The sequence below is a fragment of the Anolis sagrei genome, chromosome 8 (assembly GCF_037176765.1).
Source record: "Anolis sagrei isolate rAnoSag1 chromosome 8, rAnoSag1.mat, whole genome shotgun sequence".
NCBI lineage: Eukaryota > Metazoa > Chordata > Lepidosauria > Squamata > Dactyloidae > Anolis > Anolis sagrei.
Window position 1 is genome coordinate 10,402,099 of NC_090028.1, and position 25,961 is coordinate 10,428,059.

General features: G+C 41.3%; 1 protein-coding gene across 2 annotated transcripts in view; it reads right to left on the bottom strand.

Moving 5' to 3' along the window:
- The window catches only part of GAN (gigaxonin), a 69,067-nt gene that overhangs the window by 28,947 nt on the left and 14,159 nt on the right, over window positions 1-25,961 (bottom strand). For both annotated transcript variants that reach the window (XM_060788108.2, XM_067471025.1), the window contains exons 2-8: window positions 18,528-18,642; window positions 15,778-16,128; window positions 10,884-11,101; window positions 9,106-9,227; window positions 4,257-4,369; window positions 3,869-4,018; window positions 75-211 (exon numbers count right to left, since the gene is read on the bottom strand). In XM_060788108.2, coding sequence (XP_060644091.1) covers window positions 75-211; window positions 3,869-4,018; window positions 4,257-4,369; window positions 9,106-9,227; window positions 10,884-11,101; window positions 15,778-16,128; window positions 18,528-18,642 — 1,206 coding nt within the window. The remainder of the gene's footprint in view (window positions 1-74; window positions 212-3,868; window positions 4,019-4,256; window positions 4,370-9,105; window positions 9,228-10,883; window positions 11,102-15,777; window positions 16,129-18,527; window positions 18,643-25,961) is intronic.

The window sequence follows — 25,961 nt, forward strand, 5'->3', positions numbered from 1 at the left end:
AGATGATCTACAACACTCAATAGGTTATATACATTTCTAGAAATCTGAAAAATTAATTGTGATACTTTACACACCGTCTTTCTTTTAGCGGGCAGATGGCAGTCCATTGCTGGGTCCTTGGGTCGTAACATTCAACAGACTCAAAAAGCTTGCCATAGGAACCGCCTCCCATTGCATAGATCTTTTTTTTCATCGCTGCATAACAACCAATCTTGAAAATTAAAAAAAAAACAACACCAACCTATTAAAATTATGTAACACAGTAATAGAAAAGATACAAATGAATGTATTTTCTGTAGAGAACGGTAGTTCTATCATACACCAACTAGCAAAAGGTTACAGCATACCATTGCTCATCAACCTCAAGGACAAAATACAATAGTCAGTGAAGAAAGTGATCTGGAATGTACTATTTCAACTGGAACCAAGCTCACTAGTCTTAGCAGCTCTATACTAAGCTTGAGATTTATCCACTTATTTAATCTCCTGGTGAAGGGTTTTGTTGTTTATTCATTCAGTCACTTCCGAGTCTTCATGACCTTCTGGACCAGCCCACGACAGAGCTCCCTGTCAGCCGTGGCCACCCTCAGCTCCTTCAAAGTCAAGCCAGTCACTACAAGGATACCATCCATCCACCTTGCCCTTAGTCGGCCCCTCGTCCTTTTTCCTTCCATTTTCACCAGCATCGTTGTCTTCTCTACAGTTTCCCATCTTTTAATGTGGCCAAAGTACTTCAACTTTGCCTCTAAGTATGGACTGGTTGGATCTTCTTGTGGTCCAAGGTACTCTCAGAATTTTCCTCCAGCACCACAGTTCCAAAGCATCTCTCTTCCTTCGCTATGGCCCAGCTCTCACATCCATAGGTTACTATGGGGGATACCATTGCTTTAACTATGCAGATCTTTGTTGCCAGTGTGATGTCTCTACTTTTCACTATTGTATTGAGATTGGCGATTGCTCTCTTCCCCAGAATGAAGCATCTGCAGTAATCTTCGTGCCTAGAAAATACAAAGTCTGTCACTGCCTTCCGGTTTTCTCCCTCTATTTGCCAGTTATCAATCAGCCTGGTTGCCATAATCTTGAGGTTTTTTTATGTTTAACTGCAACCCAGCGTTTGCCTTTCCTTCTTTCACCTTGGTTAGACTACTCAGCTCTTCCTTGCTTTCCGCCATCAAAGAGGTATCATCTGCATATCTAACTATAAGGTTATTATTGATGTAACTATAAGGTTATTATTAATGTAACTACAGGGTTGTTATTATTGTAACTATAATTAATAGTTATTGTTATTAATTAGCATTATTATCAATTATTATTATTATAGTTATTAATGTAACTATACAGTTATTATTAAGATTTTTAATATAACTATACAGGTCAAATGCTAGTTTGATACTTAAAACTCTCAAGATTTTCTGAGAACAAGTATGTATCTTCAAAGAACTGGTCTCCAAAGTTTACTTTCTCTCCTTTCACTCTGTCCTCCTTTCCATACTGTGTCATGTTCAAAATAAATAATAATAATAAAACTTTATTTATATACCGCTCTATCTCCCTGAGGGGGACTCAGGGCGGTTTCCAAGTACATCACCGAAACATACAAAGTAAACAGAATAATATAAAATTAACAAAACAACATAAGCATAAAATTATCACAACAACACATAGTGTTTAAGGGTTTGATGCCATCTGTACACAGATGACGTCCAACTCTATCACTCATTTCCACCAGATGCTAAGGAGGCTGTCCAAGTCCTGAACCGGTGCCTGGCCACTGTGACGGTCTGGATGAGGGCGAGCAAACTGAAGTTGAATCCAGACAAGATAAAGGTCTTCCTGGACAGTCGCAAGGCCGAACAGGGTATAGGTTCACAACCTGTGCTGGATGGCGTTACACTCCCCTTGGAAGGCACAGGTTCGCAGCTTGGGGGTCCTCCTGGACTCATCACTGAGCCTGGAATCCAGGTTGCAGCGGTGGCCAGGGGAGCATTCGCACAATTAAAACTTGTGCACCAGCTGCGCCCGTACCTTGGGAAATCAGACTTGGCCACGGTGGTCCATGCTCTCGTTACATCTAGGATAGGCTACTGCAACGTGCTCTATGTGGGGTTGCCTTTGAAGACAGCTCGGAAGCTTCAAATAGTCCAATGAGAGGCAGACAGATTAATAACTGGGGCGGCATACAGGGAGCATACAACTCCCATGTTACACCAGCTCCACTGGCTGCCAGTTTGCTACCAGGCACAATTCAAAGTGCTGGTTTTGGCTTATAAAGCCCTAAACGGCCCCAGCCCAAATTACCTGTCCGAATGCATCTCCCCCTATTTACCATCGTGGAGGTTAAGATCCTCCGGGGAGGCCCTGCTTTCCGTCCTGCCATTGTCACAGGCGCGATTGGTGGGGACGAGAGACAGGGCCTTCTTGGTGATTGCTCCCCGGCTACGGAACTCTCTTCCTGGTGAGATCAGGTCGCCCCCCTCCCTCCTGTCCTTTAGACGGATGGTAAAAACTTGGCTGTGGGACCAAGCTTTCAGGACAGGGCAATCAAGTGGCAATAGGAAAGATGACCAGGCTAATTAGATTTGACACGGATGACTAGGACGGTTTTAAATGTTGTATTTTAATATTTTGATAAATGTTTATGTATTGTATGTGAATTTGTGTCCCGGCATTGAATATTTGCCGTGTATATGCTGTGCTCCACCCTGAGTCCCCTTCGGGGTGAGAAGGGCGGAATATAAATGTTTTAAATAAATAAATATATTAAAAATAATCCTGCCTATTCAGAGCAAATTAAAAGCCGGGCCAAGGCTAGTGAAAACTCAAAATATGAGTGGGCTGGGAATTAAGTACAGTGCTATAACAGGCTATCCTAGATGTAACAGGTGCAGGTGCTCACCTACAAAGCCCTGAACGGTTTGGGACCACCCTACCTGCGTGACCGCATCTCCATCTACGAACCCACACGCTCGCTCCGGTCATCTGGGGAGGCCCTGCTCGTGATCCCACCCACGTCGCAAGCGCGCTTGGTGGGGACACGGGACAGGGCCTTCTCTGTGGCGGCCCCCGACTTTGGAATGCCCTTCCAAAAGATCTTCGTCAGGCCCCTTCTTTAGCAGCTTTCAGAAAGAACCTAAAAACTTGGCTGTTCCGATGTGCCTTCTCAGATTAGGAATCCCCACCCAAGTCCTAGAAGCACTTTAGTACAATTAACATAACTGCACACCGCACTATTTTACTCCTATGTTCCTCCTGCCACTCCAGCACTTTTAACCCTGTACCCCATGGCGTTGGCCGGCCCAGTTTTAAAGTGTCATAATGTATTGTTATTGTCGTTGTTATTTGCTTAACTATTTGATTTGCTTGTTTACTATTGTCGTGTTATGTTTTTTTTTTTTACTGTATTGTGTTCTGAGGCTTCGGCCTATGTAAGCCGCATCGAGTCCTTCGGGAGATGCTAGCGGGATACAAATAAAGTTAATAAATAAATATTAATAAATAAATAATGGTAATAGCAGGTATGGGTCTATGGCTGCTCATTTCCAGGGCCTATTGGAGGGATGACTAGGGTGATAGGTAGGAAGTATAAGGCCATTTTCAACAATATTTGGGGCTGGGCTAGAAGTGGTCATTCTCCAAGGCTTGCTGAAACCACCAGGTCTTCAAACTCTTACAAAAGAGGGGAGGGATGTTCAAAAGACCATATACTAGCATGCTGGCACTATAAAAGTATGGCAGCATTTATTACATCTTACACATTTTAAGAATAACACAGGATTACAAGTACTGAAAATAATGGAAAGTCCTTTAGAAATGGTTTTAGAAAATATTGTTCCATTTTACTGATTTTGCTTAGTTCATCACCTACCTTTCTAATCATGGTCAGATCTGGTTGCTTTGTCCATGTTCTACTGTAAATGTCATAGGACTCCATGGAGATGAGTTCCCGTTCTCCATCCTCACCTCCCAAAACATATAGTATCCCATCAATCTCCACCAAGCCAAAATTGTGCCGCGCCTGTCAGAAAGAAGTTAAGATGTATTACATTCACTTCCTTAATTAAATCCTCTTCCTTAATTTCAAGAGGAATCTTCCCAGCTTCTCATAAATACATTCACTATAATATATACATAAACAACGGATGCTGTAATGACACCGGAAGAACCAACAATTGTATCTGGCATAAATTGTTTTGGAACAGATCTGAGCAGTGTAATCCAGGCAATGGAAGGGTTAAACAGAAAGGCAAACTCACCTCCGTCATGGGTGGCAAAGAGCTCCACGAATTGCTATCTGGATCATACTTTTCCCCAGAACATAAAGTGACTTTGTTATCATCTTGGCCTCCAAGCACAAACAGGAACCCTTCTGAAAACAGTGATCATACAAAGATTTCAAAATGCAGGTTGTATTAGTAGATATTAGGCCTGTTCAATGCATGATTCTAAATAGTTCTAAAGTACTTATAAAACTAAAGTTCTGGTGGTGAAAACTCTTTCAAAATTTAATTATTATTTCATTATTGGCGATTTTTCAATGACAGAACCAATTAGGAACTGCCATTTATAATGAAATTTTGAGAATTTTGTTACGAGTTCTGAAATTTTCACCACCAGAACTTTAGTTTTGTAAGTACTTTAGAACCAACCTGGACACAGCATATTATTTGCGAACACAGAAATGCTGAACCACTCTAACAATCACCATGTCAGACTACACAGAGAAGCAATTGAAATCCACAAGCATGTGGACAATTTCAACAGAAAAGAGGAAACCATGAAAATGAACAAAATCTGGCTACCAGTATTAAAAAAAACTCTAAAATTACAACAGCAAAACAACAGAGAGAAAACAAACAAGGACATCTAATTACCTCTCAACAAAAGATTGCCCCAGGCACTGCCAGGCCATCAAATGCTAATCAAGGTGGTCAGTTCAAACATTCACACCTAGCTCCAACAGACAAGAGTCCTTTGTCCCACCCTGGTCATTCCACAGATATATAAACCCTTTTTCCTAGTTCCAACATACCTCACAACCTCTGAGGATGCTTGCCATAGATGCAGGCGAAATGTCATGAGAGAATACCTGTAGAACATGGCCATATAGCCCGAAAAAACCTACAACAACCCAGTGATTCCGGCCACGAAAGCCCTCGACAATACTTTAGAACCATTCAGAACCATGCATTGAACAGGTCTAGTAGATATCCAGCTGATTTAGAAGGCAGAAAAGAGCTTAGATCAACCAGACCATTATCTGTAATGGTCCAACCAGGTTTCTTCAAGGAAAGCACAAGAAGGACAAGAAAACTGCTTGTTCTTTTAATTGATAAACAATGGTATGGTATATCTGAACATGAAAAGCTCCACCAAACCATCATGATTGATGCCAGCTAACACCTCCCAGCAAAAGATCCCCCCAGGCAGCCACCAGCTAGGCTTTGAAGCTGCAAGTCCATTAAATGCTAATCAAGGTGGCCTCAAACAGACGGTTCGGGCCCCACCTATCTTTATGATCGCATCTCCTTCTATGAACCAGCATGAACTCTTAAGATCTTCCAGGGAGGCCCTCCTTTCACTCCGACCACCGTCACATGTACATGTGATGGGGACGAGAGAGAGGGCCTTCTCGGTGGTGGCCCCCAGCCTCTGGAACACCCTTCCAAGGGAAATACGATAGGCCCCCATCCCTCCCCTCCTTTTGTAAGAGCATGAAGACCTGGTGGTTTCAACAAGCCTTTGAGAATGACCAGTTCTGGCCCAGCCCCAAACATTGTTGGATATGGCCTTATACTTCCTACCTATTACCCCGGTCATCCCTCTAATACAGGGGTCCTCAAACTTTTTAAACGGGGGGCCGGATTACTGTCCCCCAGACTGCTGGAGGGCCGGACTATAGTTTTTTTTTTTAAATGATGACCAAATTCCTATGCACAATGCATATGTCCTATTTTGCTACTGTTATGAATTGTAATGTAAATATCTGATATGCATGATGTATTTTTATTGTTACAATCTGAACATAAAGCATAGTTTTAGCATTTCTGGAGATAAAATAGTTCCAATTAAAATGAGGAAAGCATTCTATTTTCTGTCTTTTTGAAAGTGGTTTTTGGAATATGTAAGCATGAGTCCCCTTTCAGGGGGAGAAGGGCAGGGTATAAATATAGGAAATAAATCTATATAAATAAAAATGTAATGTTCGTTTGTGGGATTAACAGAACTCAAAAACCACTGGAAACCCAATGTATGTCCTTCACTCAAAAAAAATTGATTTTGTCATTTGGGAGTTGTAGTTGCTGGGATTTATAGTTTACCTATAATCAAAGAACATTCTGAACCCCATCAACGATGGAGTTGAACCAAACTTAGCACACAGTTCTCCCATGACCAACAGAAAATACTGGAAGGGTTTGGTAGGCAGTGTCCTTTGATTTTAGAGTTGTAGTTCACCTACATCCAGAGATCACTGTGGACCCAAACAAGGATGGATCTGGACCAAACTTGGCACTGATACTCAATATGCCCAAATGTGAACACTGGTGGCATTTGGGGGTTGTATTTGCTGGGATTTATAGTTCACCTGCAATCAAAGAGCATTCTAAACTCCACCAATGCTGGAATTGAACCAGTCTTGGTACACAGAACTCCCATGAACAACAGAAAATACTGGAAGGGTTTGGTGGGCATTGACCTTGAATTTTGGAGTTGTAGTTCACCTGCCTCCATAAATCACTGTGGATTCAATGAAAGATCTGGCCCAAACTTGGCACGAATATTCCATATGCCCAAATGTGAACACTGGTGGAGTATGGGGGAAATAGAATCTTGACATTTGCGAGTTGTAGTTGCTGGGATTTGTAGTTCACCTACAATCACAGAGCATTCTGAACCTCATCAACAACAGAATTGGGCCAAACCTTTCCAGAGCAGCGCGGGATGGAGAAGCCTGTGGAGGGAGAAGCGCTCTCTGCTCTCCCACGGAGAACAGAGAGCGCAGCAGAGCGGGCGCCATTCATTCCTCTGTAACAGACGATCCCTGGTGGCAAGGAAGGCGTCCGCAAATGGTGGAGGCGGCGCCGGGTGGGCGTGGCCAGGCTTCCAGGCGAGGGATGCCAGCATCGCTTGGCCACGCCCACCCGGCGCCGCCTCCACCATTTGCGCACACCTTCCTTGCCACCAGGGATCATCTGTTACAGAGGAATGGCGCCCGCTCTGCTGCGCTTCTCCCTCCACAGGCTTCTCCTTCCACACGGGATGGAGAAGCCTGTGGAGGGAGAAGCGCAGCAGAGCGGATGCCATTGCTCTACCACAGAAAATCCCTGGTGGCGCGAATGGTGGAGGCGGCGCCGGGTGGGCGTGGCCAAGCGATGCTGGCTTCCCTGGCCCGGAAGCCTGGCCACGCCCACCCGGCGCCGCCTCCACCATTCGCGCCACCAGGGATCTTCTGTTACAGAGGAATGGCGCCCGCTCTGCTGCGCTCTCTGTTCTCCACGGGAGAGCAGAGAGCGCTTCTCCCTCCACAGGCTTCTCCATCCCGTGTGGAAGGAGAAGCCTGTGGAGGGAGAAGCGCAGCAGAGCAGACGCCATTGGCGGCGGCGGCAAGGGGCTTTGGACAGGCCGTGTGGCGAGGGGCTTTGGACAGGACAGGACAGGCCGCGCGGGCCGGATAAAGGCCCTTGGCGGGCCGCATATGGCCCGCGGGCCGTAGTTTGGGGACCCCTGCTCTAATAGGTCCTGGAAATGAGCAGCCACAGACTCGTACCTGCTATTGCTGTTAGCCTATACTGTACTTAATTCCCGGTCCCCTCATATTTTGAGTTTGCACTAGCCTCAGCCCGGCCTTTTAATTGCTCTGAACAGGCAGGATTATTTTAAATATATACCGTATATACTCAAGTGGACCCGTTTATAAGCCGAGACACCTAATTTGACCTCAAAATACTAGGAAAATGTATTGACTCGATTATAAGTCGAGGGTTTGTCAAAATAAAAATAGATACCAATAAAATTGCATTAATTGAGGCATCATTATTTTTAATATTTACATAAAGCTGTAATTTAAAATAAGACTTTCCAATTCTGATTAAACCATCATTCTAACCTTCTTCAATGTAAATGTAAACGTATCCTTCCAATAATAATAATAGAGTAAAATAATAAATGTAATAATAAAAATAACAATGGAGTAAAATAATAAACATAATAACAATACTAAAAAGAGTAAAATAATAAATTTAATAATAGAGTAAAATAATAACTATAATAACAATAACAATTGAGCATAATAATAATAAATAGAGTAAAATGATAAATGTAATAAAATAATAATGTAAGTGTAATAATAATAATAAATCTAATAAAAATAATGCTAATTACAGAGTAAAATAATAAGTAACATTCACTCGATTATAAGACGAGGGGGGCTTTTTCAGCCTAAACAAGGGGCTGAGAAACTAGGCATATACTTGAGTATATACAGTATGTGTTATTGTGATCATTTAATGCTTATGTTGTTTAGTTAATTTTATGTTATGCTGTTTACTCTGTTTTGGTGATGTTGCTTGTAAACCACCCTCAAGGAGTATTATTAATTATTATTATTATTATTATTATTTCTCCCACCCTGGACATTATTCCACAGGTATATAAACCCCACTTGCCTAGTTTCCAACAGACCTCATAACCTCTGAGGATGCTTGATTAGCATTGCAAAGCCTTGCAGCTTCAAGGCCTGATTGATTCCTGCCTAGGGGGATGCTAATCAAGATGATTAATTTCAACAGTCACACCCGCCTCCAACAGACAAGAGTTCTTTCTCCCACCCTGGACCTTCAACAGATAAATAAGCCTCTCTTGTCTAGTTTCCAATATAGTTCCTCACAAACCTATGAGGATGACTGCCATAGATGTGGGCGAAACATCAGGAGGGAATGCTTCTGGAACATGGCCATACAGCCCGGAAAACTCACAGCAATCCATTCAAATATTCTCCAAGACCATGATCCAAAGAAGCTTTAAAGGGCCATATAACTTTCCAGATATTTAAGAGCATTAGGCATGCTTCATTTTGCATAAGAAAGATGTCATCTTCCTGCCTACCTGCTGAAAGTACTCCATGATTTATCCTGGGCGTACTCAGAGGAGCTAAGTCTATCCAAAGTTGTCTGTTAGGATCATATAAAGGGCACATACACCGCATTACTGCTGACGGCTTCCGGGATCTGAACAGGTAAAAAGGCAAAAATTAATGCATCAATGAAGAACTATATGTCATAGTTAAAACTTACAGTTAAAGAAATCTAGAAGTCAAAACTTGGAAAAAGTTTGGCTTTGTTTGGGGATGTTGTCCTTTAGTTTTGTGCAATTCGTTGCTCTGTGTACGGATTTTTTGTTTGTATGATTGTAGGGTGGAGTAATTTCCTATCAAGCAATATTTCCTTTATTTGGAGGATAATTCCATTTGATTCCTCTTTAGCAAGCAAAATAATAGTAATTTGGTGTATTATTTTGCTATGCTAGCCACATGTGTCATACACAAGGACCACACGGCAAATCCGGTCCGCCATGTCCTTTTATGTGGCCTTCCAGACGCTAGACTACAACATCTGTATTCTTCATCATTAGACATGACTAGAGTTGATAGGAATTGGGATATATTCACATCTGGAAGACTATTGTTTGTTCCATTTAGTCAAGAGAGTGGGATTTGGATTGAGACACAAGGCTTGTGCATGTGAGGCCTGACTTTACGATGTTCTTTAACCTTTCCCCAAACTTAGAGCCACAAGTGCTGTTGGATTGCTATTCCCATTATCCTCACTCCACATCTATATAAATAAAAATGTAATGTTCATTTGTGGGATTAACAGAACTCAAAAACCATTAGACGAATTGATACCAAATTTGGACACAAGACACCTAACAACCCAATGTATGTCCTTCACTCAAAAAATTTGATCTTGTCATTTGGGAGTTGTAGTTGCTGGGATTTATAGTTCACCTACAATCAAAGAGCATTCTGAACCCCACCAACGATGGAATTGAACCAAACTTGGCACACAGTTCTCCCATGACCAACATAAAATACTGGAAGGGTTTGGTGGGCAGCGTCCTTTGGTTTTGGAGTTGTAGTTCACCTACATCCAGAGATCACTGTGGACTCAAGCAATGATGGATCTGGACCAAACTCTACACAAATACTCAATATGGCCAAATGTGAACACTGGTAAAGTTTGGGGGGAATAGAATCTTGACATTCTGGAGTTGTAGTTGCTGGGATTTATAGTTCACCTACAATCAAGAGCATTCTGAATCCCACCAATGATAGAATTGGGCCAAATCCCCCACACAGAACCCCCATGTGGTCCACAGCAACAGCTAGTCACAGATAAAAAGGTGTTAAACTTGTGGCTCTCTAGATGTTTGGGCCTTCAACTCCTAGAAGCCTTAGCCACCTTGTCTAATGGCCAGAAATCCCGGGAGCTGAAGTCCAAAACACCTGGATGGCACCAAGCTTGGAACCATTGGTCAAAAATGATGGATGTTGTCATTCAAAAACATCTGAGGACCTGAACTGGATAAAAACTAAGGAACACTGACCACCATGTAAAAAGATTATATATATCCTCTGCACCCATGGATTTTCAGTCTATAGATAGCTTTGAAAGCAACTATAAGGCTAATGTGGCCCTCCATAAAAATAAGTTGGACACGCTCTAGCACAAAGATTAAAATCACACCTTTGATGAGCAGAAGAAACTTCAACGTGTGGAAGTAGATCCAATCAATTTTTTTAAAACTGCAGAATTGTGCTGCATTTTAATCCTAAATATACAAATCTATCAGTGAGATCTGAAGGATTTCCCTGCGCCACTCACACTCGTTCTTCTCCGCCAACGGTCACAATGCATTCTGAATATCCTCTGGGTTTGAACGAAGCAAGCATGGCTTCCCCTTGCTGGGGCTGCGTGAGCGGTATGTTGCTGCACTCTTTGACAATTTCCCGGACCAGAGGCTCGCTCATCATCTGCTCCCGCAAGTAGGCACAGTCTAGTCCTGCGACCCACACAGCTGACATCGCATCCTTCATGTGAACCTGGAGAGAGGGGGAAATATTTGCAAAATGAAAGAAGCCAATCACATAATAGTCACACTGTTACAATGAGAAATATGATGTATGGTTGCAATGAACTGTATGAAAGATGTATGAATGAGAACTAATAATTTGGCTGAAGTTAGCATCCTAAGGAATAAGGCCTAGAAAACAAGTACAATTGATGGACTGTAATTAAAAGTTGCTAATGATAACTGAAATGGCTGATCTGCCATAGTAAACTGTGGTAAGAACAGTGACAAATGATTAACTTGGAGTCCTCGTGGACAACAAGTTAAACATGAGCCAACAATGTGAAGTGGCGGCAAAAAAAGCCAATGGGATTTTGGCCTGCATCAATAGGAGCATAGTGTCTAGATCTAGGGAAGCCATGCTACCCCTCTATTCCGCCTTGGTTAGGTCACACCTGGAATATTGTGTCCAATTTTGGGCACTACAATTGAAGAGAGATATTGACAAGCTGGAATGTGTCCAGAGGAGGGCGACTAAAATGATCAAGGGTCTGGAGAACAAGCCCTCTGAGGAGTGGCTTAAGGAGCTGGGCATGTTTAGCCTGAAGAAGAGAAGGCTGAGAGAAGATATGATAGCCATGTATAAATATGTGAGAGGAAGTCACAGGGAGGAGGGAGCAAGCTTGTTTTCTGCTTCCCTGGAGACTAGGACGTGGAACAATGGCTTCAAACTACAAGAGAGGAGATTCCATCTGAACATGAGGAAGAACTTTCTGACTGTGAGAGCCGTTTAGCAGTGGAACTCTCTACCCCGGAATGTGGTAGAGGCTCCTTCTTTGGAGGTTTTTGAACAGAGGCTAGATGGCCATCTGTCAGAAGTGCTTTGAATGCAATATTCCTGCTTCTTGGCAGGGGGTTGGACTGGATGGCCCATGAGGTCTCTTCCAACTCTATGATTCTATGAACTGATGCACTTTTGGGGAAAAACACAGTGTTTACATTAATCTGAGACAATGGCTCTTTTAAGATAAGGTGTTAACTTAAAAGGAAGTCAACACAAGATCAACACCAAGAGTCAACATCTGCCGGGAAACTGAGATGGAATCAACATGTTTCAGGCTGCCCAAACAACTTGTCAGTAACTTACAACTTTAGGACATTAGAAGAATTATTGCCATGTAAGAGATCTTATTTCATTCCAAAAATTGTGGCAGACCAGAGGAGTCTGGCTCACCCACCATGCTCTATGGAAAGATACAGTGTATGCCTCCTTTTTTTCAAGGGAAGAGGAAGAAGTGCAAATCTGGAGTCTGGGATTTTGTACAGGGAAGTCAGATTCTGCTGTATGGAAAACGTGGATCTGATTCTTGGCACTGTGCTTAGGAAGAGGATGCATTTTGACATTTTGAAGTTTTGATGTGTTGGCAGGCTGCAGATGAAGCAGGGTCTGGCCTAAGAGATGTTCTTCACAGAGGAAGAATGGAGAAATGGTGATGGGTGACAGTTTCTATGTGTGTGAATGCGGAGTAACAATGTAATTCCCCTTTGTTTGTTAGCCAATGTAACTGCAGTTTTGTGAATCCTATGTAGTTGCGTAGCATCTGTATGTCTGCATGTCAGTGTTGTTCTGTAAAAGTTCTGATACTCTTTCTCTTATTGGACAATTTCTTTTTTTATTAAATGTTTTTATTTAAAGTGTGTGTGTGTGTGTGTGTGTGTGTGTGTATATATATATATATATATATATATATATATATATATATATAAACAAACAACATGGAAATAGTGGAATATGGACCTAAAAGAGAACTGGATTAAAATGTTTTACAGGTGGTATCTCTCACCTAAACAATTAGGTCATATGTACAAAAATACCCCGGATAATTGTTGGAAGTGTGGAGACCAGGCGGGTACTTTTTTCACATGTGCTGGACATGTAAGGTAGCTACAAAGTATTGGTCACGAGTTCATGAAGCAACACAAGAAGTCTTTTCCAATGAAACCTGAATACTATCTTTTAGGCTTTACGGACTTAGATCTACAACTTACTGAAAATGAAGGTAAAACTTTTGACATTCATAACAACGGCTGCAAGAATCAGTTTTGCAAAACTGCGGAAACAGGAGCAAATTCCAACTCTTGAAGATTGGTTGGATAAGTTGAGAGAGATAAAAGATATGGACGAACTGACTTTTTTTACTAAGAAAGAACACCGGAAATGTAATAAAAAGAACCAACTGGACTCTCTTTCATGACTATGAAAACAACAGTAGAAATAAGAAATAACTCTAGAAATAAATTCAGATAAGAACTATGACACTAAGAAATGAAGAATTCAGGAAGATGGAAGTCAACTTTTTTCTTCTTCTTTTCTTTTTTATACTCTTTATTTTCCTACTTTACTATCTTCGTAGAAATATTCCCCCACTCTTACTGGACAATCTCAATAAAAAAAGAACCTATGCTTTAAAGCAGGGGTACCCAAACTACGGCCCGTGGGCCACATGCGGCCCGCCAAGGGCCTTTCTCCGGCCCGCGCAGCCTGTCCTGGCCGCGCACAAAGCCCCTCGCCACTTGCGTCAGCGGCGTTTCTCTCTCCCTCCCTCCGGAGCGGCAGAGCAGACCCCATTGCTCTGCAACAGAAGGGATCTGGGGTCTGTGAATGTTGGAGGCGGCGCCGGGTGGGAAGCAAGCATCGCTTGGCCACGCCCACCTGGCGCCGCCGCCACCATTCACGGACACCTTCCTCGCCGTCAGCAATCTTCTGTTGCAGAGCAATGGAATCCGGTCTGCTGCGCTTCTCCCTCCACAGGCTTCTCCCTCCGGAGAAGCCTGTGGAGGGAGAAACACTCTCTGCTCTCCTGCGGAAGAGCTGAAGGCGAGGGAGGTGGGGAGCCAGGCGCACGCAGCGTGAGAGGGAGGGGGTAGGAAGGGAGGGGGAGGAGGAGGCACGCGCAGCGGCACTGACGGGACACAGGCTGCGGAAGCCAGAAGTTTCCTCCCCTCCCCTCCCCTCCCCTTCTTCTCTCTCTCTCTCTCTCTCTCTCTCTCTTACCCTCTTTCTCTTCCTGGCTGTCAGTCAGGAGGGAAACAGGCCAGGGAAGGAAGAGAAAGAGGGTAAGAGAGAGAGAGAGAGAGAGAGAAGAAGGGGAGGGGAGGAAATATCTAGCTTCCGCAGCCTGGGTCCCATCAGTGCCGCCGCCGCACGTGCCTCCTCCCCCCCTCCCTTTCTACCCCCTCCCTCTCACGCTGCGTGCGCCTGGATCCCCACCTCCCTCGCCTTCGGCTGTTGCTGCTCGGAGGGGGGGGAGGCACCGTTGAGAGTGTGCGGGAGGGGCCACCCCACTCCACAGTTTCCCCCCTCCCCTCCCAGAGGTCCCGTGCGCACTCACTCCCTCACTTGCTGCGGGCGCAAGGAGGGAGGGCAGCAGCCAGGACGCCGTGGGGCCCTTCTGGAGAGACACCTTCCTCGCCTTCCAGTAGTTTTCTATTGTTCATGCGAGTTTTGTGTACCAAGACTGGTTCAATTCCATCATTGGTGGAGCTTAGAATGCTCTTTGATTGCAGGTGAACTATAAATCCCAGCAAACACAACCCCCAAACACCACCAGTGTTCACATTTGGGCATATTGAGTATCAGTGCCAAGTTTGATCCAGATCCATCATTGTTTGAGTCCACAATGATCTCTGGACGTAGGAGAACTACAACTCTAAAACCAAAGGACACTGCCCACCAAACCTTTCCAGTATTTTCTTTTGGTCATGGGAGAACTCTGAGTCAAGTTTGGTTCAATTCCATCGTTGATGGGGTTCAGAATGTTCTTTGATTATAGGTAAACTATAAATCCCAGCAACTACAACTCCCAAATGACAAAATCATTTTTTTTTGAGTGAAGGACATACATTGTTAGGTGTCCAGTGGTTTTTGAGTTCTGATAATCCCACAAACAAACATTACATTTTTATTTATATAGATTTATTTCCTATATTTATACCCTGCCCTTCTCCCCCCCAAAGGGGACTCATGCTTACATATTCCAAAAACCACTTTCAAAAAGACAGAAAATAGAATGTTTTCCTCATTTTAATTGGAACTATTTTATCTTCAAAAATGCTAAAACTATGCTTTATGTTCAGATTGTAACAATAAAAATACATCCTGCATATCAGATATTTACATTACGATTCATAACAGTAGTAAAATAGGACATGTGCAGTGCGCATAGGAATTTGGTCATTGTTTTTTTAAAAAAACTATAGTCCGGCCCTCCAACGGTCTGGGGGACAGTAATCCGGCCCCCCGTTTAAAAAGTTTGAGGACCCCTGCTTTAAAGTTACTGAAAAATTGGGTTGTTGTCAGTTTTCTAGGCTAAATGGCCATGTTCCAGAACCATTTTATCTCCTGATGTTTTAGAGGATGCCTGCCATAGATGCAGGCGTAACATCAAGAGAGAATGCTTCTGGAACATGGCCATACAGCCCAAAAAACTCACAACAACCCAGTAATTCCGGCCATGAAAGCCTTCAACAATATATTGAAAAGTTATTCATAACAACACTTGCATGAAATACCATATTTACTTGAGTATAATGCACAAAGAAATCTAATGCGTACCTCAGTTTTCAAAACCCTGAAACCAAAAAACTATTTATTGGCGAATGCATAACGGCAAAAATATGATAGGTAGATAGGTCTCAACCTTATACCTTTCTTAGTTCGGGATCATGGGAGATCCACCGGATCACGGCTTCAAAAACATGTCTTTCATTCCCAACGTTTAGTTTCTCCAAGGACAGCACCTCTTTCAGTTTCTGAGGACTAAGTTCCAGGAATTCCTCGGTGCTGCTGACATCCCTGAAGTGTGTTTCCAGATATTCAGAGGCAAGATAATGGACGTGGTGCAAGCAATAGTGCAGGGCAAAGTCCCGGATCCCAATGCAGTTTTCAGCAGCAATACAACCCTCGAGGAACTCACAACACAGAGTTTTTAGATCTGTGAGCAACAAGAGGTCAGCAGCTTGTACAACATCCTGAATGGTGTCTTCACTTAGTCTGATCTGCAAAAGGTTTATCAAGAAAAGAAAACTTATAATCAGAGCAGTGGTTACGTTTTCCAAAAGTCAAGTTCCAAATGTGACAATAGTATTTATTTATTTATCTATCGTGTCAGGAGCAAACCAAACAGTTGTATTGCATTTTTAACAAACAAACAAAGCACAAAGTTTGCAAGCTTGGTAGTTGATTAAATGTCCTTTGACCAGTAGATGGCCACTTGGAGTGCCTCTGGTGTTACTATAAGAAGGTCCTCCATTGTGCATGTAGCAGGGCTCAGGTTGCATTGCAGCAGGTGGTCTGTAGTTTGCTCTTCTCCACACTTGCATGTCGTGGATTCCACTTTGTAGCCCCATTTCTTAAGGTTGGCTCTGCATCTCGTGGTGCCAGAGCAGTCTGTTCAGCGCCTTCCAACTCGCCCAGTTTTCTATGTACCCAGGAGGGAGTTTCATTTGGTATCAGCCACAGATTGAGGTTCTGGGTTTGAGCCTGCCACTTTTGGACTCTCGCTTGCTGAGGTGTTCCAGCGAGTGTCTCTGTAGATCTTAGAAAACTATTTCTTAATTTGACAATAGTGGATACCCAAAACCTGTCACTGCAACTGCCCCCTGATTGACATAGTGTGATTCCACAACGTGTCTAGTGAATACAAACAGCACTGAAAAATGAAGGAATGTATAGATGATTCAACCATAACTCTGCCTTGTCTCCTTTCCAGGTATACTTGGTTTAATTGACCATGTTACCCATGAGATCTGTGCCACTTTTGATTATCTACACTATAAAGTGCTTCACCAAGTCAGAAGTGGTCAACATGAGTCCTGAACTCTATAGCTAAGTCTCTAGGTCAGGCATGGGCAAACTTCGGTCCTCCAGGTGTTTTGGACTTCAACTCCCACAATTCCTAACAGCCTTCCAGCTGCATAGGCAGTACAGCCATTGATAAGGAACGATGGGAATTGTCCCCCAACGCTTGAGGACCACACACTGCCCATCTTTGACTTATTGATCTCCTGACATATCACTTATAATAGATGCACCCATGGCTTCAGGAAGTGTGCTTCAAATATCTCCAGCCACACCTTTTCTGCTTTAAACCAAACTATTTTTCTTTAGGGGAATTTAATTCCTTTCTGAAATCTAAGAAGCGGCAATAGAAACTTCAAATCTAGAGCTATTAGCAACGAAGAAGGCTAACAGAGAACAGGAATGTTAATGCTCCTGTACAATGCAGATCGACTTCTCCCAACCAATGAGATCTCTTAATGAATCCATACCCACACAAAAATGAGAGTTGCTTTCATCATTTAAGCAACAGAGACAGATCAGATTACATTAATAATAATAATAATAATAATAATAATAATTATAATTATAATAATTTACTCTATTTATACCCAATCTTTCTCCTTGTGGGGAATACAGTACTTTTGTCATACAGTACGTTGGTCATACATTACTTCTAAAAAGCACAATACAAAAAATAAAAGCAATTAAATAATACATTGTGGATTAAGGTAAAATTCAAATGTACCGTATATACACGAGTATAAGCCGACCCGAATATAAGCCGAGGCACCTGATTTTACCACAAAAAACTGGGAAAACATATTGACTTGAGTATAAACTGAGGGTGGGAAATGCAGGAACTATGGGTCAGTATCAAAATAAAAATAGATACTAATAAAATCACATTAATTGAAGCATCAGTAGGTTGAATGTTTATTGATATTTACATAAAACTGTAAGATAAGACTGTCCAACTCTGACTAAACCATTATTCTAACCTTCTTCAATGTACATGTGCTTACGTATCCTTCCAATAATAATAGAGTAAAATAATAAATGTAATAATAATAAAAATAATAGTTAACCTATAAATGTAATAATAATAATAAAGTAAAATAATAAATAACCTTGACTCGAGTATAAGCCGGGGGGAGCTTTTTCAGCCTAAACAAAGGGCTGAAAAACTAGGCTTATACTCAAGTATATACAGTAATAAATACTGTTAAATTAGCCTTTAAAATTCACATTACGTAGCCAATCCAAGTCAGCAGTCTGGCTGCTGCTCTAACAGACTAACTGAAGTTTCTGAATAAGAAAGTTGACAATAGTATTGGTGTGCTGCTCAAGAAGTCAAAATAATAGACTTACATTGAGCACAAATACATACTTTTACTAAAGGTCATCAATAGTGCCTTAAAAGAACAGATTAATGCACTTTAGCACAAGCTACAAGATTCCAAGGAGCCAGCAGATATGGGAAGGTCCATGAAAAAGACCAACCAACGACCAACAGTAACCTGTTTTCTGCATGTTTTAATATGTATTGTAAAAGTGCAAATATAAATAGAATTCTTGAAATGCAGAGGTAGATAGGATTGCTCTTGTCAACACAAACCTGACCACTGAAGATGTAGTCTAGAATCTCTTTCATAGTGTCAACAGATATCCCCTCAAGTTCAATTTTATACGTGGAGCCATCAACCTTTGGAGGATTATAGTTCAACTTTGTTCTGAAATTAGAAAAACAATATTGGTTTTAAAAAGTGACGGGAGCCAGACAGTACAAACATCCTTGGCTTTCTAAAATCAGTTGACACTTCAAAACAGATTTAAAAAACCAATTTCACATCACAAGAAATAACCTGGGACACAGTAATGAAATCTGATAAATTACAATACAATATATATATATTGCTATTATATATACTGCTATAAAATACATAAATATTATATTATATATATTATTGTTATATGTATTACTATATAATATGTTACTACTATATATTACTATATTAAATAGACTCATAGAATAGAGTTAGAAGGGACACTACCATGGGATTGGGGGAGAACAGACAGGAAAGAAGGAGGGAGGGAAAGAAGGAAGGAAGGAGAGAAGGAAAGAGGTACCGAAGAAAGGAAGGAAGAAGATAAAATAGAAAGGAAAGGAAAGGCAGGAAAGAGGTAAAGAAGGAAGGAAGGTGAAAAGGAAGTAAAAAGTGAAAGAACCAAGAAAACAGGGAAGGAAGAAATGAGACAAAGGAGGAAGTAGAGAAAAGGGGAGGGAAGGAAGGAAAGAGAGAAGGAAGGATGAAACCAAAGAGTTAAAGAAGGAATGAAAGAAAGAGGCAGAGAAGGAAGAAAGGAGAGAAAGGAGAAGGGGAAGAAAAAGGGGGGAAGGAATAGGTAGGTACCTCTCTTTCGTATTTATTTATCGTGTCATCAGCAACCACTGTTTTACAATTCTAACAGAGCAAAACAAACACAGAGATTAAAATGAAAAAGGAAAAAAAAGAAAAAAAAACCACACAGATTTTGTAAATTTGGTATTTGGTTAAATGTCCTTTGACCAGTATCTGGCCACTTGGAGTGCCTCTGGGGTTGCCGCAAGAAGGTTCTCCATCGTGCATGTGGCAGGGCTCAGGGTGCATTGCAGCAGGTGGTCAGTGGTTTGTTCTTCTCCGCACTCGCATGCCGAGGATTCCACCCTGTAGCCCCATTTCGTAATAGTCCAGATATCTACCTCTACTTCAAAAATTCTTACTATAGGCCACAGCAATGTGTGGCAGGGTACAGCTAGTAATCTATATAAATAAAAATGTAATGTTCGTTTGTGGGATTAACATAACTCAAAAACCACTGGACAAATTGACATGAAATTTTGACACAATACACCTAACAGTCCAACGAGTGTTCATCACCCCTAAAAACACATACACACACACACACACAAAAACCACGTCAGCAGAACGGACTTAAAAAAACGCAAAATACACCATATATACATATACACATGCACACATATACACACACACACACATATATACACATACCCAAGCACACACAAATATACACACAAACATATACACATGCACACACACATGCACACACAAAGACAAATATGCATATAGACAAGCACACACATATACACGATATACATATATACACATATGCACACACAAGTATACACCCATATATATATACACACATACACACACACACATGCAAACACACATATATACACAGATACACAAATATATACACACATATAAACACATATATACAGACTGGGCCACAGCAACGTGTGGCAGGGGATGACAAATATTTAATAAATTGCTTTGTTGATTTAACTTGGTCTGGAGCATGGTGGTTAAGTACAGAAGTGTTTCCTGACCTGGAGTGCAACACTGACTGATCTCCAGTTAAGACTTTTAAAATTGATTTACATAAAATAGAGCTAAGAACTCCTTCCCCACTCATGTCAATACCAGTTTTGCTTTGTGAACTGCTTGGGGGCATGATGTTTCCTATCAGTATAAAGAATCCCAAGGCTGCCCCTTGCTATCAAACCCTTTCTTCAGACAAGAGCCGGGGTTTGGTTCTCTCTCTGCCCCTTCCTGGTCACACCCAGCCCTTCAGCAAGGTACATTAAAGAGGTGAGCTTCCACCACACCTTCCTCTGGGTGCTAATTTTCCAGGAGTTTTGCTTACACATTCACTTTATAGGTGCTTTATATAAAATGAGCAATCTCAAAACTCGAAGGAAATAAAAACAAATCCTTGCAACACCTTCGTATAAATACCAGTGTCCCGTATCCTTAATTCTCCAGTTCACAAGAGCAGCTACCATGATTAATACTAGTTTCAAGTGTTACTCCATCTCTCCCAGATGCATTAAGTGGGTATAACAGTGCCATAAAACTTGCATGTCTCCAAATAAAATGAAAAAAGGACCCATATATAAAATCATCCCTTTCTCCTCAAACCCTTCTTCAGGTTCACAGATTGAGCAATATTACCTTTGCACATCTGCAGACACATTTAATGCATTGTAACTCCATGTGGAATTAAACAAGAGACTTGGGGAGATGGGGCGGATTACAAATAATATTTTATTATTATACTAGCTTGGGGACCTGGCACTGCCCGGGTTATTTGAGATAGGCATTGTTTGTCTGTTTGGTAGTTTTAGTCTAGATCCAATGTCTGGTAGTTTAATGGATGCGGATGAAGTACAACTCTCATATGCAAGTCCCATCGCCCATGGGACTTCCACACTGCACCAGGATGGTGGGTGGGTCATGGGGGCTTTGTGTGTCAAGTTTCTTCTTGATCGGTCATTGGTGTGGGTCGCAGTGGTCTCAGGAAGTGAATGTAGGTACTGCAAATCCCATCATCCATGGTGCATCGTCCCACAAACCACACCAAGATGTAGAATGGGTAATGGAATCTCTGTGTGCCAAGTTCGATCTTTCTCAGTCATTGGTGTAGGTTAGAACGGTATGAAGAAATAAGTGATGGTACTGTAATTCCCATCATCCATGGTCTAAAGTCTTTCACACTGCACCAGGATTTAGAGTGGGTTATGGGGGCTCTGTGTGCCAAGTTCGATCTTGCTCTGTCATTGGTGAGGGTCACTTTGGTCTCATGAAGCGTGTGAAGGTACTACAGGTCTCATCATCCATGGTGAATCCTCCTTCAAACCACAACAGGATGTAGACTGGATCATGGTGGCTCTCTGTGCCAAGTTTGGTCTAGATCAGTCATTGGTGAGGGTTGCAGTGGTCTCAGCATTATTCTTAAAACTTTTTTAAAAAATCCACAAACCAGAACCCCAGATTCAAACAACGTAATGAGATGTGAATGAGGTATCCTGCATTTATTATAACACAGTAATCTCAATCTATTCCATTTCTACATTGAAGATGTCTTCTAACAGTATCCTCAGGCTGATAAGTTTAAGAGTTAAACTTATAAAGCAGCCATAGATAAAGGGCCATCAATAAAGGGTCCCTGGCCAAACAAGGAGGAACAATTTCTTCAAGAGCAGCAAGAGGTTGCAAGACCATCTTGTGCTGTTTACTTTTCCTTTTTAAAATAACACTTTGAACCTCTTGGGTTTGTTGGGTTTTTCTTGTTTTGGGGAAGGGGAAGGGTTCACAATCCATATAGCCCCCAGAGGCTGCAGCATAGAAAAACAACCCCTGAACGCACTGGAAAAAAACCCACTCCACCATAAAGTTATGCCAACACTCCAAATATCCATACATACTATCGTGATTGTATAAGTGCAGGCTCTCCTTTGCAGGTGGAAGCCAACAGACCAAACATTTCAAGCTGATGTGCAGTAAAGCTTTAGTAAAATCTAATACTAGCAGAGTGGTTTCATAGGTAAAAGCCAAGCTTATGTTGACACAGCTGTCCATGTCTCATTGTCAGCTAATCTCTGAAATAAAATGTTGAAAGACATCTTTGCAGAGATGGCAACGCCTGGACCGGTAGCACAATAAATCCCCATTTCTAAAAATATTAATAAAACTAAGGAACCAAACAGAAGTAGCCTTCCTCAAGTAGGCAAGTCCTTAACAGAATCATAGGGCCCTTCCAGACAGGCCCTATATCCCAGGTTTTCTGTTTATCCCAGATTACCTGGCAGTGTGAACTCATATAATCCAGTTTAAAGCAGAAAGACTGGATCAGATTCTGAAATATAAGGCCTGTCTGGAAGGGCCCACAGTTTCCCAAGACTAAACCAGGGCCCTTCAACACAGCCCTATATCCCAGAATATCAAGGCAGAAAATCCCACAATATTTATTATTAATTATTATTATTATTATTATTATTATTAGAAACTCAACAAGATGAGTCCACAGCAGACACTCGGCTGGCTATTGAATTGGATCCCACATCAGACACTTCCCAAGTGTCTAGGACTATGTGATGTATCGGCGAATAATGTATGCAGATCCCAGTAAGGTGGCCTTCTGCAACTGGCTGATGGTAATTTTGTCAGCGCCGATTATGTTTAAGTGCAGGCCAAGGTCTTTAGGCACTGCACCCAGTGTGCCGATCACCACTGGGACCACCTTTACTGGTTTGTGCCAGAGTCTTTGCAGTTCGATCTTTAAATCCTCATATTGTGTCAGCTTTTCCTGTTGCTTCTCTGTAATCCTGCTGTTACCTGGGATTGCGACATTAATGATCCATACTTTGTTTTTTAACATGATTGTGAAGTCAGGAGTCTTGTGCTCCAAAACTCTGTCTGTCTGAATTCAGAAGTCCCAGAGGAGTTTGACGTTTCATTCTCTGTAACATTTTCCGGCTTGTGATCCCACCAGTTCTTTGTTGCAGGTAGATGATATTTGTGGTACAAGTTCCAATGAATCCTCTGAGCAATGGTGTTGTTCCTCTGCTTGTAGTCTGTCTGCGTGATCTTCTTGCAGCAGCTGAGGATGTAATCTATTGTTTCATCTGCTTCCTTGCAGAGTCTACATTATTATTATTATTGTTGTTGTTGTTGTTGTTTACAGTATTCATCTACCGCTTTTCTCACCCCTAGGGGGACTCAAAGCAGTTTTACACATAGATAATGACAAAATTCAATGCCTTACAACTACAATAGTAAAATCACACATTAGACATAAATCATATTAAAACAATACATCACCAAGCATCAAAACAGTCATTAAAACCATAAAATATCTGCTTTGAACTGGGTTATCCGAGTACAGACTTAGATAATGTGGGATGTTATGCTTTGATATTCTGGGATATGGAAGGCCCCCAGTTTATGAAGAGCAAGAGAGAATAATTGGAGCTCTCACGTGAGTTTGCAGAGGCCAATGACTGGGCAACTAATGGAAAAAACTAATGGAAAAGCTAAAAAAATACAAAAAAAATCTCAGAAAAACAACTAAGAGTTTCAATTGAGGTTATGTTGGCTTTTCAGAGCTTAAAGTACATATTCAGTATCGACATAATTAAAAGAGCAGCAAACATAACACCAGTCTTTCCAGCAGGACAGGAAGGTATAAAAACACTGGAGAAAACAACCACCACTTTCCAAAGTCAGTGTTCCTTCAAACATACAGACTGTCTTGTCGAAGGCTTTTATGGCTGGAATCACTAGGTTGTTGTAGGTTTTTCGGGCTATATGGCCATGGTCTAGAGGCATTCTGTCATTTCAAAGACTGTGAGACAAGTTTTGCACTTTGAATTCAGTCTACAGCAACTAAAGGAAGCTGAGGACAATAGAGAAATGTGTAAAGCGAGAAAAAAACTCGGATGTTTAAAAAGTAGCTGAAAAACAAGGGGGGGGGGGGGCGCAGAGGATTAATTGGAACTGTCCCTGCCAAATACAGATAGTTGGAGAGCATATTTATATCAACTTACAGAAAAAAGGAAAAACTGAATCAATCCAACCACTGGGCACAAAAAACAAAACAAAACCAAACCAAACAGACTTACTGTGTCTATTAATTACATTTTCTGAGAGTTTCACCAAAGTGATCAAAGATTTTTAAAATCCTCCATATGTAGAATCATAGAGTTGGAAGAGACCTTGTGGGCATTCCAGTCCAATCCCGGAAAATCGCATTCAAAGCACACCCGACAGATGGTCATCCAGCCTCTGTTTATCATTACACTTTAACTTTAAACCCAGGATAAATCATATTTGTATGCACCACTAAACTGTGGTAAAGTGCTACATTGACAAGCCCAAGTGAAAACTCCTCTTTCTTCCTGTTTCTCCTGAACAGATGGGAGGACTTGCCCAGAAATCCACTTCAGTTTATCATCATCACCATCATATTTAATTACTTATTAATTGCCCCATCCGAGAATGCTCTAGGCAATTTACGAGCTAAATTGTAAAAGATGAAATACATACATACAGAAATTAAAAATTAACAGAGATCGAATGCTCTAGTTTATGTGATTAGAAATCCACTTCTGTTTATGTGAATCATCGCTTGTTGTGATGCACAAAGAATCATGACTTAAGAAACCATAATCAACTGTTAAGCCAGCTTATTGAACAAAATACTTATTTCTTAAGTAATTAAATGTTATTTATTATTTACAACATTTATATGCCGTTCTTCTCACCCCGAAGGGGACTCAGAGTGGCTTACAAGCTATATATACATACAATATAATAAATTATTAGCATAGCTCAATATCAGTATTATATATTACTATATTGTACCACACCATTATATTGTAATATTATTAGTAATATTACATGTAATATAAAATATATAATTATAATATTGTATTATTATTAGTATTATATTGTATTACACATTATAATATTATACATATTATATGTATATACAATATATTATATTATATTATTAATTATGTGTTGTTGAAGGCTTTCATGGCCAGAATCACTGGATTGCTGTGAGTTTCTGGGCTGTACTGTTCATATTCCAGAAGCATTCTCCCCTGATGTTTTGCCCACAACCTCTGAGGATACCTGCCATAGATGTGGGCAAAATGTCAGGAGAGAATACTTGTGGAACATGGTCATATAGCCTGGAAAACTCACAGAACCATGGATTACCCATGCCTATTGCACACAAACGCTAAGCCCAAATTTAAGTGAGTGAACACGATCCTGTGCAGTTGACTAAAACCTTAGCCTCCTGTGAATCCTCTTTTTCCTTCTGTTACACAGTTTTTAACATGACTCAGCCAGATTCACTTGAGCTTTTCTGACTGATGCTTTGTTATGTACACACATAACATTTAATTATTATTTCATTATTGGCATTTTTTATGACATAACCAATTAGAAACTGCCATTTATAATGAAGATTTGAAAGTTTTGTTAGAGTTCTGAAATTTTCACCACCAGAACTTTAGCAACACTAAAGAAGCAAAGCACCAGTGCCCCCTAGTTTTCTAAGTACTTTAAAACCATTTAGACCCATGGATTGCCCATGCCTAGTGTGCAAGGGAAGTCTTAATCTATGGTGAGGACAGATAACTTGATATTCCCCAGATGTTAATTTAGTGCAGTCAGGATTGCTCAACACTAGCAAC